This window comes from Hypanus sabinus, chromosome 29, assembly GCF_030144855.1.
Source record: "Hypanus sabinus isolate sHypSab1 chromosome 29, sHypSab1.hap1, whole genome shotgun sequence".
NCBI classification, from domain to species: domain Eukaryota; kingdom Metazoa; phylum Chordata; class Chondrichthyes; order Myliobatiformes; family Dasyatidae; genus Hypanus; species Hypanus sabinus.
Genome location: NC_082734.1, coordinates 22371648 through 22387428, shown reverse-complemented (window position 1 = coordinate 22387428; position 15781 = coordinate 22371648). Strand labels below are relative to the sequence as shown.

General features: G+C 47.6%; 1 protein-coding gene across 2 annotated transcripts in view; it reads right to left on the bottom strand.

The window, feature by feature from the left end:
• Positions 1-947: 947 nt before the first annotated feature.
• The window catches only part of nr1h3 (nuclear receptor subfamily 1, group H, member 3), a 78326-nt gene continuing 63492 nt past the window's right edge, over positions 948-15781 (bottom strand). For both annotated transcript variants that reach the window (XM_059953948.1, XM_059953949.1), the window contains exons 8-11: positions 12944-13043; positions 6267-6380; positions 4338-4432; positions 948-2425 (exon numbers count right to left, since the gene is read on the bottom strand). In XM_059953948.1, coding sequence (XP_059809931.1) covers positions 2279-2425; positions 4338-4432; positions 6267-6380; positions 12944-13043 — 456 coding nt within the window. In that variant the 3' untranslated portion in view covers positions 948-2278. The remainder of the gene's footprint in view (positions 2426-4337; positions 4433-6266; positions 6381-12943; positions 13044-15781) is intronic.

Sequence of the window (15781 nt, the reverse complement as noted above, 5' to 3'; positions counted from 1 at the left end):
TGGGAGAAAGGGTCTGTGCTCACTATCGCCGCCTGGTGGTTGTGGCAGGAATGTGCGTATGCTGGGCAAAGGCCATGTTTCAACCTCAAGGACACTGTCAGTCAGGGTAGATTAGCTGTCATATCGGACAGCTTCCAGGGCTCCCAACCCCACCATGTGACTTCCTGTCCACAGGAAAACCTCCCCATCTTTAGATAGGGATGGGGGGGTGAACTGGGGCAACATCGCGGTAAGAAAGGGGAAACGCTGCCCCTAAAGGTAAAGATTAGCAGATTAGCTTTGTCACACGTACTTTGAAACACCGTGAAAGGTGTTAACCAATACAGTCCGAGTTTGTGCTGGGGGCAGCCCACAATTGGCACCAACATTGCATGCCCATGACTCACTAACCCCAACCCGTATGTGGGAGGAAACCGGAGCACCCGAAGGAAACCCATGCGGTCACGGGGAGATCGTACAATCTCCTTACAGACAGCGATGGGAATCAAACCCTGATTCCTGGGGCTGTAAAGCGTTACTTATGCAAAGAGGAAGCATCTTGGGCGATTTTACCACCAGATTGGTGGATTAGATCATGGCTGGTCTGTAACCAGTTAACGGGAGACCCCCCCAGAAGTGGGCAAGAAGTGGCGGGTGGCGGGTATGAAAGAACAGTTTCTTGCTGTTCATACACACACGGTGATCACTGATTCTTACTTGAAGCCAGTGATGAAAAGGTTGACAAAGAATATTTGTTGAAAACATAGATCTAATTTTTTTTTAAATTATGCTAAAATGTTTTCAGCAGCAAGGTGGCACCCGACATCAAGCTGGTGGGGGGGGGGGAATATTGCAGCAGTAAGCAGCCTGTACCCCTGTCCCCACTGCACGGAGACAGGAAGGGGTGTGGGGGCAGATGAGGGTTGCATTCCCAAACTTGATGCAGATAAATATCCGGGGAAAATGTGCACTGGTGATCTGGTTTATTGGCCAAATGCACACCGTCCTAGGTATCATGGATATCTAAGCAAGAAAAACACAAAACATCTACATCCACAGGCCCCTGATTAGGTTGATTCCTTGAGAGAAAATGACTTTCATGCCCCAGTAACACAACAAGCAGTGAATATCCGATTATCAGACTCCTGGGAGACGCACCACTGATCAACAATTCATTGCTTCAGCTATCAATACCAACAGGGTGTAGTGCTTACGTCTGTTATAAAACTAAATAGGTTTCTTCTCTGTAATACATAGGCTGATGTACATCTATTCCCTTCATAGAGCTCAGACCAAACTTGCAGGAGAAAATACTTACACATGCAAATCTCTCTCACACACACATAGAGTCTCTCTTTCACACAGTCTCTCTCTCTCTCTCTCTCTCAGACACACACACACATACAGAGTCTCTCTCTCTCTCTCTCTCACACACACGATAACTTAAGTCTCACACACACACACACACAGTCTCTCTCTCTCTCAGTCTCTCTCTCTCACACACGGTAACTTAAGTCTCTCTCTCCCTCTCTCTCACACACACACACACAGAGTCTCCCTCTCTCTCACACACACACACACAGAGTCTCTCTCTCTCTCACACACACACACACAGTCTCTGTCTCACACACAGAGTCTCTCTCTCACACACATACACACACAGTCTTTCTCTCTCTCTCACACACACACACACACACACACACAGAGTCTCTCTCACACAGTCTTTCTCACACACAGAATCTCTCTCTCTCACACACATGGTTACTTAAGACACACACACACACACACACACACACACACAAACACACTCACATACAACCAATGTCGAGTTCCGGATTGAGTTTGATCTAAATTGAAAATTAGCTCATTAAAAAAAACATTATTTCACATATATATTATTGGGCAAAACATATCTCCCAAATAATCAGTTAAAATTTTTCTGGGGCGGGACTTGACAAACAATGCACGTTAAACAACGGTAGTTGAGAGGGGCAACGATACCCCTGCTCTGGGGAGGATTGGAGCTCAGTTCAGTAAGTGCAGTGATGGACACCTCCACCCCATTCAACCATCGTGTCCTGTGTTCACAATGTGAGTTCAATAGTTGTGAGAGTTCAACAATCCTCCCCTTCCCCCATGTTGGTCAGACCGTCTTGTAATTTTTTCCTTTTCGATTTTAGTTTTTTTTAAAAAAAGCCAGGCTATTTTTTTTAATATATCTTTCTCAGTTCCATTTCTAGTTTTGGAAAGAAACATCCGCTGCCCTCCTCTCCACTCCAGCTCACAGCATTGTCCTCTTTCACTCGTGAACATCCCAGATCTCGGAGAGCAGGGGTGGCAGCTTCTTGTCCTGCAGCCTGAGGGCAAAGACTTGCTCAGAGTGGACACTGCTCAGCGTCCGGAGGCTGACCAGCTTCATCAGCATGCGAGGGAACATCAGGTGGTCCTGCAACGTGAGAAGGCGACAAAGACCAGGTAGAGATTACTGATGGGCAAGAAGTTCAAGGTAGATTGAAATGGGCTGTTTCATTTAGATCACAAATACAGTCACAGAGTGGTTTGAGTTACTGGCCGTAAAAGGTGCCGCCTTTAAACTGGAAAGAGAACAGAGGAAATGGACAAGTGTGCAACCTTTGATGCCCTTACTAATCAACAACCTATCAACCTTCGCTTTAAGTATATCCAATGGCTTGATACCCCACCCACCCCCCAGACATTCTTCCTTCTTCTCCACCCCTGTCAGGCAGACGATACAACAGCACGAAAGCTCGTACCACCAGGCTCAAGGACAGCTGATACAAGACTACCGAATGATCCTATATTAAACGGGAGGTCCATGAGCCACTCCTTGTTGGGGATCAGAGGTGGAGAGGGTGAGCAACTTAGAATTCCTTGGTGTTATCATTTTGGAGGACCTGCTCAGGGTCCAGTACACAAGTGCCATTATGAAGGAAGCACAGCATCGCTCCTACTTCCTTAGAAGTTGGCGAAGCTTTGGCATGGCACCTAAAACTCTGACAAACTTCTTTAAAAGTGTGGTGGAGAGTATACGGACTGGTTGCATCACAGCCTGGTATGGAAATGCCAATGCCCTTGAATGGTGTATCCGACAAAAAGCAGTGGATACGGCCCAGTCCATCATGGGTAAAGCCCATCACATCCACACGAAGTCCTGTTGCGGGAAAGCAGCGTCCTCGTTCAAGGACCCCAACCACCCAGGCTATGCTCTCTTCTCGCTGCTGCCATTGGGAAGGAGGTACAGTAGCCCCAGGACTCAACACCACCAGGTTCAGGAACAGTTATTACCCCCTGAAACATCACGCTCTTGAACCAGTGTGGATAACCTCACTCAATTTCACTTGCCCCCATCACTGAAATGTCCCCACAACCTATGGACTCACTTTCAAGGACTCTTCATCTCACGTTCTTGATATCTATTGCTTATTTATTTATTCATATCATTATTTATTTTTCTTTTACATTTGCACGGTTTGTTGTCTTTTGCACGTTGGTTGTTTGTCCGCCCTGCTCTACCGTGGTTCTTGGATTTACTGCGCATGAAGGAAACGAGTCTCAGGGCGGTGTATGGTGACATGTACGACCTTTGATAATAAACTTACTTTGAACTATAGTATGATGAGAAGGATTCTCGACCTCAGCACCTCACTATGCTCTTGCACCTTGTCATCTGCTTGCACTGCACTTTGTGTTACGCTTTAAACACCGATACTTAGAAATCTACAGCACGTTACAGGCCCTTCGGCCCACAATGTTGTGCTGACCATGTAACTTACTCTAGAAGCTGCCTAGAATTTCCCTTCTGCACAGCCCCGTGTTTCTCTAAGCTCCGTGTACCTATCAAAAGAGTCTCATAAAGAACCTGTTGTATCTGCTGCTGGCAGAGCACTCCACGCACCCACCTCTCTGCGTGAAAAGCTTACCTCTGACGTCCCCCTTGTTCCTTAAAACTATGCCCCCTCGTGTTAGCCATTTCAACCCTGGGGAAAGCCTCTGGCTATCGGCACAGTCAACATTTTATTCTGCATAGTTATTGCTCTTCGCTTGTACTATCTCAACGTAATGAAGTGATCTGTACAGATGGGAGACAAAAGAAGGCGTTTCACTGCCCCCCAGCACTGTGACAATAACAAGCCATCCTCATGGGTCAAAGGGTCTGCACAGTTCTGCGTCTACGTTCAAATTTGCCAAGATGACCCAACAGACAGGTAACGGTGGCCCGATCACATCCCCACAGAGGCTGGAGTCAGCCAAGTGCTCACGTTACAGCACTGGAAGTACGACGCTGTTCCGAGGCCAGGAGGGCGACCTTCCCCCCTCACCCCCAGCCTTTGGCTCACCTTTGGTCGCTTGATCTGCAAGTACGAATGAAGTGCTTCGACGTATGGCTGCTGGAGTCTCTCCACCAACTCGTGGTCTTGAACATTGGGCCGATCTGCGGAGACGGGAATCCCACATTCACTTGGGGAGTAATGAAGCTGCGCTCGGTCCCCGGCTTTCTCTCTTACCTCCCAAGTTTGTGCATCTTAATAAAGGGCAGCGCGGCGGCCAGGCAGTTACAGACCCAGGTTCAATTCCTGCCACTGCCTGTAGGGAGTCTGCACGTACTCCCGTGACCGTGTAGATTTCCTCCGGATGCTCCGGATTCCTCACACATTCCAAAGACGCACGGGTTCATAGGTTGATTGGTCACATGGGTGTGATTGGCTGGAATGGACTTGTTGGGTTGGGAAGGCCTCTTATCGTGCTATACCTTCAAATAATAAATATTTTCCAAATAAAACTGTCCAAACATCTAATGTCCAGCTCCCCAAGGTCATCCTATGAAGTCTGGCACCAACTGTAACTCAGAGCTCTGGAACATCAAAAGGACATCCCTTTAGAACAGAGGTGAGGAGGAATTTTCTGAGGAGGCCAAGTCATTGGGTATATTTAAAGCAGAGGTTGACAGGTTCTTGACTAGCAAGGGTGTTAAGGGTTATGGGGAGAAGGCAGGAGAATGGGGTTGAGAGGGATAATAAATCAGCCATGATGGGACGGTACAGCAGACGCGATGGGCCAAATGGTCTAATTCTGCTCCTCTGTCTTCTGGTCGGTCTTCTAAGCACCCCTGTCAGGTTTTCCCTGCTCCAAGGCAAACTGCAGCTTCTGCTGCGACAGTGTTTCACTTTGCTGGAGACTGGGATGAGGAATTTGGGGTTATGAGCAAATGCTAGCAGAAAGAAATGTACTGGGATCTCTTTACCCCAGGATTTGGGATTTCCTGATCCCAATCCCAAATCTTTTGCCCCAACCTCCGACAAGGTGAAACATGTTCATAGTAGGACCAGGCGTAGAGGTAAATTGTATTGTCAGCTCCCTGAACAGCACGGACTTGATGGGCTGCAGGGCCAGTTTCCGAGCAATTGTGCTCTATGACTCCCTAACACAAGTAGAGACGGTTATAAATGTGGCATAGAGCAAGCTTGCCTCCATTGGTCAGGGTATGCGAGTCAGGAAATCGCGCGTTGAAGCTGTATGAAACAAGTCAGGCCACTCTGGCCACCCCGTTACAGAAAGGATGTGGGGGCTATGGAGAGGGTGTAGAAGACGGTCACCTACATGCTGCCTGGATGAGAGGGGACGTGCGATAAGGAGAGGTTGGACAAACCCGGGCTGTTTTCTGGTGAAGGTTAATCGGTCCTGGGCTTGAGCCTGTTATTGTAACCACAGAGGCCGAGATGATGAGATGATGAGAGCTAGACGGGGTGCACAGTCAGACTCTATCACTCAGGATAACCTCTTCGAGGTGAGAAGCGGAAGTTTGGTAGGTGCCTGGAACACCCTTCCCGGGGCAGCAGAAGCAGCGACGACAGTGGCGCTTACACGTTCAGGGAGGCACAAAAACCAGCAGGGGTGGTACGGTAGTGCAGTGGTCAGCGCCATGCTTTACAGTACCAACAACCCGGGTTCAACTCCTGCCGCTGCCCGTAAGGAGTTTGTATGTTGTCCCCATGACCACCCTGGTTTCCTCCCACAGTCCAAAGACATGCCGGTCGGTAGGTTAATTGGTAAATTGTCCCATAGTTAGGCTAATCTGCACTGTCTCTCAATTAATGAAATGATACAGACCACGTGCCAGCAGACAGGATTAGTTCGGTTTGGCATCGTGGTCAAGTACAGACTCGGTGGGCTGAAAGGTGTACTGCTCTCTGAGCCCCCTAAACTCCACTTGCCCCGTATCTGAAACAAGGGCGAGTTACTTCCTCCCCCAAAAGAAGGCAAGTGACCTGCAGAGAAGATGTTGATGGCGATAAGCAGCGCATACTCAGCGTCGTCCAGCTGCAGCTTCCTCATGCCCTTCGAGAACTCGAAGATCGGGTTAATGAACCCAAACTGCAGCCCTGCGAGGGAGAGAGAGAGAGAATCAGAAAGGCATCAGACGAGGTCAGCGCACCAACCAGAACGCACAGTACCTCCGCCCAGGTCTCTGCTTCACCGGACAGTGGAGGAGTCAGGAAGGGATCCCACCTTGACCACACTCAATGCGGCTGCTCCTGTTCGAAATCCCACTCTTGTAAAATCATTGGACAGTGCAAGTGGGCAGTACCATCCGGAGCTATGCACATGCCCAGGTGTCCCTGGAGAAGGAGCACACCGTGTCCACAGATACACGAGGGAATTTCCAGGAACACTGGGCACCACAGGAGTTCGAGTGTATTGTGGAAAGTGATAACTATAAATACTGCGTTTAACAAAGTCCTGTACATTGTATAATAATGCACATTATCCTCAATACCCGAAGCCTGGACTGACACCTTGCCCTATTGTCCTGTTTATTATTTATCGTAATGCCTGCACTGTGTTTGTGCACTTTATGCAGTCCAGCATAGGTCTGTAGTCTAGTGTAGCTTTCTCTGTGTTGTTTTTTTTAACGTAGTTCAGTCTAGTTTTTGTACTGTGTCGTGTAACATCATGGTCCTGAAAAAGGTTCTCATTTTTACTGTGTACTGCACCAGCAGTTGTGGTCAAAATGACAACAAAAGTGAATTGACTTGTAATCATTTCAATAAACTTCTGTATAAAAGTCATCTAAAGATATGGAAGCTTTAGAGAGGGTGCAGAGGAGATTTGCCTGGACTAGAGAGCATGTCTAAAGCAAATGACTGGCAAACCTCAACTCGTTTAGAACGCTGTTGCGAGACTTTTAAGTAGAACCAGGATGAGGGAACACATCACTCCCGTCCTAACTCTGCTTCGGCTTCCTGTATCTTTTAGAATTGGTTTTAAAGATCCTACTTGGTTTTAAACCAGAGTACACCGCAGAATTACTTTTGTTTTACAATCGTCCTCGAGTGCTCAGGGACCCCTTAAATCTAAACAATCTCCCACAAAAGGTAATCGGCAGGTCAGTGTTTTTGAACTTCACTCCTAAACTGTGGAAAACTGAGGAATGCAGACTCAGTTGGCACTTTTAAACGCCAGCTCAAAACCCACTTATTTAACTTTGCTTTTAACCAACATCTTTACATCTTTTTTTCAGTCTTTTAATGTTTATTTTAATTTTTATCTTTTTATTTTCATGCTTGTGCTTTATCCCATTGCAAAGCACTTTGAACTACATCGTCTGTATGGAAAGTGCTCGATAAATAAAGCGATTATTATCAACAACATTCTTAAGAGGAAATGCTGAGGGCGTTAGTACTTTCCTCTTGGGGTGACGAAGGATGAGAGGTGACTAGGTGGTAAGAGGCAGAGGTAGGGTGGACAGCCTCAGACATTTTCCCCGGGCGGAAATGGCTAATACAAGGGGGCATAACTTTAAGGTGACTGGAAGAAAGTATAGCAGGAGATGTCAGAAGCAGTTTTTTTTACACACGAGAGCGGTGGGTGTGTGGACAGGCTGCTAGGGGCAAATACACGAGGAACATTTAAGTAGGCACATGGATGATAGAAAAATGGAGGGCTATGTGTAAGGAAGGGTTAGATTGATCTTGGGGTAGGTGTAAAGGTCGGCACAAGATTGTGGGCTGAAGGGTCTGTACTGTGCTGTAATGTTCCATTATCTCTATTTATGAAGTATGATATGTTGTATAATGCATTGCTGCAATATTGTAATCATTTTAATAAACTTTTTCATAAAAGGAAAATGCTGGGCAGCCCCTTACAAACAAACAAGATATTTTAAACAGATGTTGGAAATCCTCAGCAGGTCTGGCGGCATCAGTGGGAAGAGAAACAGAGACAGTGTAACAGATCAGAGACTCTTTTCATCCGAGCTGGGAGGGAGACAAAGGAAGTTCATCAGGTAGCAGGGAGGGTGGTTGGGGGGGGGGGGGGGGGTGTGTAGGTGACGTTTCTGATGTCCGTGGGGACAAAAGTTGCAGGTGAAAGATTGCATCTCTGACATGGTTGCAGCCCTGAGTGTGAGCGTGAGTGTGTGTGTTTCTGTCTGTGTGTGCGTGCGTGTGTGAGTGTGTGTGCGCATGAGTGTGTGTGAGTGTGAGCGCGCATGTGTGAGTGTGTGTGTGTGTATCTCTCTGTGTGTGCGTGTGAGAGTGTGAGCGTGTGTGTGTGCGCGTGAGTGTGTGTGAGTGTGAGCGTGTGTGTGTGAGTGTCTGTGTGTGTAGGTCACTGGAGCCCAATGCCTCCTGATTCAAGAACTGATGTAGATTCAGACTTGTTTATTTATGATTTACAGAGTATTATTTCCTGGATTTTTCGGACACAACAATCAAGTTGACATAGAACATTACAGGTTCTTTGGCTCACAAGGTTATGTCAACCTTTAACTCCGCTCCAAGTTCAACCTAACCTTTCCCTCCCGCAGTCTTCCATCCATGTGCCTATTATACATCCCTTCTCTCTTCTTCAATCCTGGCTCCCCTCTTTACCTCTTCTCTTCACCTGCTATCACTTCCATCTGCTGCCTCTCCTCCTTCCCTCTGCTCTCCTATCAGATTCCTTCTTCTCCAGCCCTTTACCTTTTCCACCTACCACCTCCCAGCTTCTCACCTCTCCCCCACCTACCTGGCCCCTCACCTGGCTTCACCTATCACCTTCCAGCTTCTCACCACCCCCCCCCACCTTCCTGACTTCACCTATCACCTTCCAGCTTGTACTCCTTCCACTTCTCCTTCGAGTCATAGAATCAAAGTACAGCACAGAACCAGGCCCTTTGGCCCATCTGGTCCATTCTTATTGTGGCTTCTCCCTTTCCTTTTCTGCCCTGGTGAAGGGTATCAGCCAAAAGAGTTCACTCTTCATTCCTTTCCATGGATGTTGCCTGACCTGCTGAGCTCCTCCAGCGATCTGCGAGCGTTGCTTGAGATTTTCAGAATCTCTTATGCCTATTAGTTGCCCCTAATTGTCTCTTAAATGTTCCTAATATATCAGCACACTCAATGCATCTCCCACTCTGTGTAAAAAAAACTTGCCTCTGACATCCCCTACCCTATACTTTCCTTCAACCACCTTAAAATAATGACCCCTGATATTTTTTGCTATTTCCACCCTGGGAAAAAGTCTCTGGCTGTCCACTCAATCTATGCCTCTTATCATCTTGCACATCTCTGTCAAGTCACCTCTCGTCTTCCTACACTCCAGAGAGAAAAGCCCTGGTTTACTCAACCTCTCCGCATTAGACATGCTCTCTAGTCCATACAGCATCCCGGTAAATCTCCTCTGCACTCTCTCCAAAGCTTCCACACCCTCCTTATAATGAGGTAAACACAATACAGGTGTCCCCCGCTTTACGAATGTTCGCTTTACACCGCTTCGCTTTTACAAAAGACCTACGTTAGCAACCTGTTTTCACATTACAAAGAGGATTTTCCCATATAAATTCATGGTTCCTCGCTTTACGCCATTTCGGCTTAAGAAAGGTTTCATAGGAATGCTCTACATTTGTAAAGGGGGGCACACCTGTACTCCAAATTTATTCTAACCAAGGTTTTATAGAGCTCACAGCTCTTAACCTGATCCCCTGACTAACGAAGGTCAACACACCGTACGCCTTCTTAACCACCCTATCAACTTTGAGGGATCTATGGACATAGACTTCAAGATTCTCTACATTGCCATTAACTTCGTACTCTGCCTTCAAGTCCGACTTTCCAGAGTGAATCACTTCACACTTTTTCAGACTGAACTCCATCTGCCGTTCAGTAAATAATGAAAAAACAGATTTTATAATGTTTTAAATCATGCTCATCTTTGCAGTCAAAAGATACAGCATAATTTGTATGGCTTCCTGAAAAGCCCCAAATAAGTTTCCCAGCGCTGGTGAGTTTATCCTGAGAAGTGTCCAGTTTTGTGGACAGCAGCACCCTCTAGTGTCGAGAGAAAGCAAGCTGCTGGAGGAACACAGCAAGTCGAGCAGTATCTGTGGTGGGGGGCTGGTTTTGACCTGAATTCCTTCCCACCACAGATGCTGCCTGACCCACCGAGTTCCTTTCAGCAGATTGTTTGCTGCTGCAGATTCCAGAGTCTGCAGCGTCTTGCGTCTCCCATCCAGTGTGATGTGTGTTAAACCAGAACTAAAGATAATGATGGATCTGGTGACTGATGGGAGTCCTTCCGCACTGCAAGACTCAGTGATACTGGGACGTGTTTGAATCCATCACTTCTCAGCAGGGGAATTGAAAATCATTTGACTAATTTAATCTCATCATCATCATTTCTCCCCGAGCATGCTTTCCATCCGTGCCGGGTTGAGCGTCGAGCTAGCCGCTCGGCCTCGTTAAAAAAAAGGGCCAAGTCAGGAACATTCATATCGTGACCCGGTTAATCCGAAAGGAGACCAATCCTGACACCACGCGCCAGACAAGAATGGCTGACGTCTGGTGCGACACGCTAAACAAAATCATCATCACTACGCGCCGTGTCATAAGACATGGGCGATCATGGTCTTTTACTATGATTGTTCTTCTTGGCAAATTTTTTTCTACAGAGTTAGTTTGCCATTGCCTTCTTCTGGGGCTATGTCTTTACAAGATGGGTGACCCCAGCCATTACCAATACCCTTCAGAGATTGTCTGCCTGGCGTCAGTGGTCAGATACCCGGGATTTGTGATCTGTACGGGCTGCTCATACGACCATCCACCACCTGCTCCCGTGGCTTCATGTGACCCTCATCGGATGGGGAGATAAACAGATGCTACACCTTGCCCAAGGGGCACCTGCAGGCTAGCCGAGAGAAGGAGCTCCTTACACCTCCTTTGGTAGAGACGTATCTCCACCCCGCCACCTTATTTAATCTATAATATAAAAACTAATGTAACACCCTGGGAAACATTTCACTGCTAACATAATGGTCTTTTTTGTGGAAGCAGTGTTTGGGTTATGGTTGGAGATAACGGGTGCTCTGGAATGTGAGCTGGGTCCTTTGTTCAGTGGGGGATACAGACAGAAGATACTGGAGGGAATTGGTCATCTCCCAGTGGGGAGATGGTGATTCAGTGGAGCTGGGTAGCGAGATTGACTGAGGATCAGTGAATTGAGCTCCAGTTGGTGCACATTTGATTAATTATAATGGGCCCTTTTTAGTTTTTTTTTCTTTTTCTTTACTAGCCCTTTAGTTAAGATTCATAAATATAATTCCTTCCATCGTATGCAGTGTGCCGTCTGTTGTTTCTTGGCCCTGAGTTGTAACAGGGTAGCAACTTACACAGCGTCAAGACAAACCGGGACAGCCACCTCAATCTCACGGGTTTGGCGGGACCGGAGTGTGTCTTCCCTAGACTTACACTGCGCGGGGTTTCACTAATAACAGTACAGGTGATCATAAAATAACCAGACTGCAGTAACCCATCAGAAAACCTGATAATGTCTTTCAGGGAAGGAAGAACTTACTAGCGCTGGACTGCGTGTGTGCTTCCAAACCTACAGTAATATTAATGAATGACACTTAGAAACACAGTAAAAATAATCACTTTTAAAAGTCAGTGTCTGTAGAAAGTAGAGCCCCTAAATGTAAGAGTTAAAACACATAAACAAATCATAAATACAAGGCCCAAAATGTCGACAGTTTATTCCTCTCCATAGATGCTGCCTGACCTTTTGAGCTCCTACAGCATTTTGTGTGTATGTTACTCTAAAATATAATGCAGAGTAATGAAGTATAAATATAAATGTCATGAAGACTGATACAAATATCAAAAAACAAGGGCTAAAATGGGAACAAAAGCAACACACAATCTCTGGAAGAACTCAGTGGGTTGAGCAGCATCTGTTTGGGGGTGTAGGGGGAAGGAATTGTCAATATTTTGGGACGAAACCCTGCATCAGAACTGAGAATGACGACAAAAAAAATGGAGACATTCCTTGCCAGACGCCGCCTGACCTGCTGAGCATCCCTGACATTTTGTGTTCTTACGTCCGATTACATCCTAAGGTTGATATGATTGCTGGTAAGGGAAGTCTCTCTTGCTGATGTGAGTGTTTCCGGACTATAAGATATTCACTACCAGGCCGAACCCAAATGAATAAATGATCCTGATAAAGGGTCTTGGCCTGAAATGTCGACTGTTTATTCCCCTCTGTAGATGCTGCCTGACCTGCTGCATTCCTCCAGTATTTTGTGTGTGTTGCTCTGGATTCCCAACACCTGCAGAATCCCTTGTGATGAAATGAATGTGTTGGACTGTGGATCTGTCAATGTTGATAGTAAATGTAAATAATCAGGCTGGATTGGGCAGAGTCAAAGTGCTGCTCTGGAATAAATGCCCCGTTATTGGTGGGGGATGGCTGTGTTGGGAGGTTGGAAGTGCAGGATTGAAAGGTCACTTGCCCTGAGTGTACAGGTACGCACGGGCAGGGGAGCATGGACAGGGAGGAAGGCTTAGGAGGGACTGGGCCAGGATGTGTCGTCGACACCTGTGACGTACACCCTCCGTGGAATGACCGCTCAGCTGGACGCAAAACCTCACTCCCGCAGCAGGGAGGGATGTCAGAAAGCTGGTCTCACCGGCTCGTGCAAAGTCGTCCTTGCTGTACGTGAAGTCCTTGAGGAACGTGATGCATTCCGTCTCGTGGTTGTATCGCCGCGCCGTCTCCAGCAACATGATCTGCAAGGGGAGAGCCACACAAGCACAAGTTTACAACCCTCTCGCTCCTTCTCCCCCCTCCCCCCCATCCTGTACTGGGGGCTCAAAGATCAACTTTGCTTGTCATACATGCGCTGAAACACAGAAACGTCTCATTTGCACCAACGGCCAACACAGCTCAAAGACGTGCCGGGGACAGTCAGCAAGTGCCAACGCAGCATACCCAGGACTTACTAATCTGAACACGTACATCTTCGGCATGCAGGAAGGAACCAGAGCACCCACAGGAAACTTACTCGGTCATGGGAAGAACGTACAAGTCCTTACCGACAGTGTTAAAGGAAGGCTTGGGAGGGACTGGGCCAGGATGTGTCGTCGACACCTGTGACGTACACCCTCCGTGGAATGACCGCTCGGCTGGACGTAAAACCTCACTCCCGCAGCAGGGAGGGATGTCAGAAAGCTGGTCTCACCGGCTCGTGCAAAGTCGTGCACTGTCAGACACTGTCAAACACCGACAGTGTTACCGAGAGTTAAATCGATGGCCGGTGCTGTAAAGCATTGTGTTAACTGGTATGCTACTGTCTGCAATGGTAGTGATCATTCTTCAAAAATTACTTTAGATGCAAGTTATCTCTCATTAATCTAGATCTCCACATCAACATACAAGTTCTGCAGCTTCAGGATTACTACCGGGTCACGGGGGGGGAATAAAGTACTGGATTCAATAAATGGCTTTAGGACTAACACACATAAAATGCTGAAAGAACTCAGCGGGGCAGGCAGCACTGATGGAGAGAAATAAACAGTCAAAGCTTCGGGCAGAGATCTTTCACCAGAGCTGATTTTGTCTGCGTTTCTCTGGATTTCCAGCATCTGCAGAATGTCTTGTGCTTAAAATGACTTCAGGATCTTTGTAAACAGCTTCTATTCATTAATAAACAGGGGGAGGACACAGAGCCTTTCACAACCACAAAGAAGCATCTGGACTCAAGAACAAACAAGAGAAAATCTGCAGATGTGGAAATCCAAGCAACACACACAAAATGCCGGAGCATCTTCTGGACTCAAGAAGGTGGCTGCCTTCACAAGGAACCCAACATCTGGAACTTCTCCTTCAGGGAAGAGGTACAGAAGGAGGGAGGGAGGGGGAGAGAGAGGGGGAGAGGGAGGGGGAGAGAGAGGGGGAGAGGGAGGGGAGAGAGAGGGAGAGAAGGAGGGGGAGAGAGAGGGAGGGAGAGAGGGAGGGAGAGAGAGGGGAGAGAGAGGGGGGAGAGAGGGAGGGAGAGAGAGGGGAGAGAGAGGGGGGAGAGAGGGGGAAGAGAGGGAGGGAGAGAGGGAGGGAGAGAGGGAGGGAGAGGAGGGAGAAAGGGAGGGGGAGAGAGAGAGGGAGAGAGAGAGAGGGAGAGGGGGGAGGGGAAGAGAGGGAGGGAAGGGGAGAGAGAGAGGCAGGGAGGGGGAGGGAGAGGGAGGAGGGAGAGGGAGGGAGAGAGAGAGAGAGAGAGAGAGAGAGGGAAAGAGAGAGAGAGAGAGAGAGAGAGACACACACACACACAATTAGAGAAAGCTTCTTCCCCTCTACCGTCTTTTGAATGGTCCATGAACCCATAAGCATGGCAGCATTATTTTTTTTTAACTACATTCTTTGTAATTGATGGTAATTTTTTTGTCTTTGCACTGTTTTGCTACCACAACTAACTTCACGCGATTCTGATTCTGGATAAGCCCTTGAATTGCCAAGGCACAGATGCTACAGTTCAGGTGTGGGTAAATGGGATCAATGTAACTGGGCACTTGATGGTAGGCATGGGCATGGTGGGCCGAAGGGCCTGTTTCTGTTCTGTGTGATTCAGCAGGAGCTGGCTCCGTTTTAGGATAAGCACGAGGATGCGAAAAGTACACTGAAGCCATTTTAAGCTCGGAGTCCAAAGTTCAAAGTAAATTTACTGTCAAATAGTAAACGAAATACAACGCAGATTCATTTTCTTGTGGGCATACTCAGTAAATCCAAGAAACAGGATAGAATCAATGAGAGACTGCACCCAACAGGATGGATAAACAACCAAAGTGCAAAGGCAATAAACTACAAATACAAAAGATAGATAAGTAGATAAATAAATACCAAGAACATGAGATGAAGATTCCTTGAAAGTGAGTCCATTGGTTGTGGGAACAGTTCAGTGATGGGGTGAGTGAAGTTATCCCCTTTGGTTCAAGAACCTGATGGTTAAGGGGTAATAACTGCTCCTGAACCTGCTGATGTGGGTCCTGAGGCTCCTGTACCTTCTTCCTGATGGCAGCAGCAAGAAGAGAGCACGGCCTGGGTGGTGGGCACCTCAGACTGCTGAAGCGAGAGATTAAAGATCTCAGTGAACATTCCAGCCAGATCAGTACACATCTCTCACACTCGGCCAGGTACCCCATCTGGGGAGGATGCTTTCCGTGAGTTCACCCTCCTGAGTTCACCCTCACGTCAGCCTCAGAGACGGAAATCACAAGCGTTCGTGATGGTTCCTCCATGTTTTGACAGTCAAAGCGAGCGTAGGAGGCATTGAGCTCATCTGAAAGCGAAGCCCTGTTGTCACCTAGTCACTCGGTTTCGCGTTGTAGGAGGTGATAGCATTCAAGCCGTGCCACAGCTGTCCAGTGGTTCCAATCTGGTCTGGAGCTGCCACTTCGCGTGAGGGATGGCTTTTCAGAGACTGAACCTGGAACTCTTGTACCTGACCCTCAGCAGATTGCAGATCTCATGGTTCACC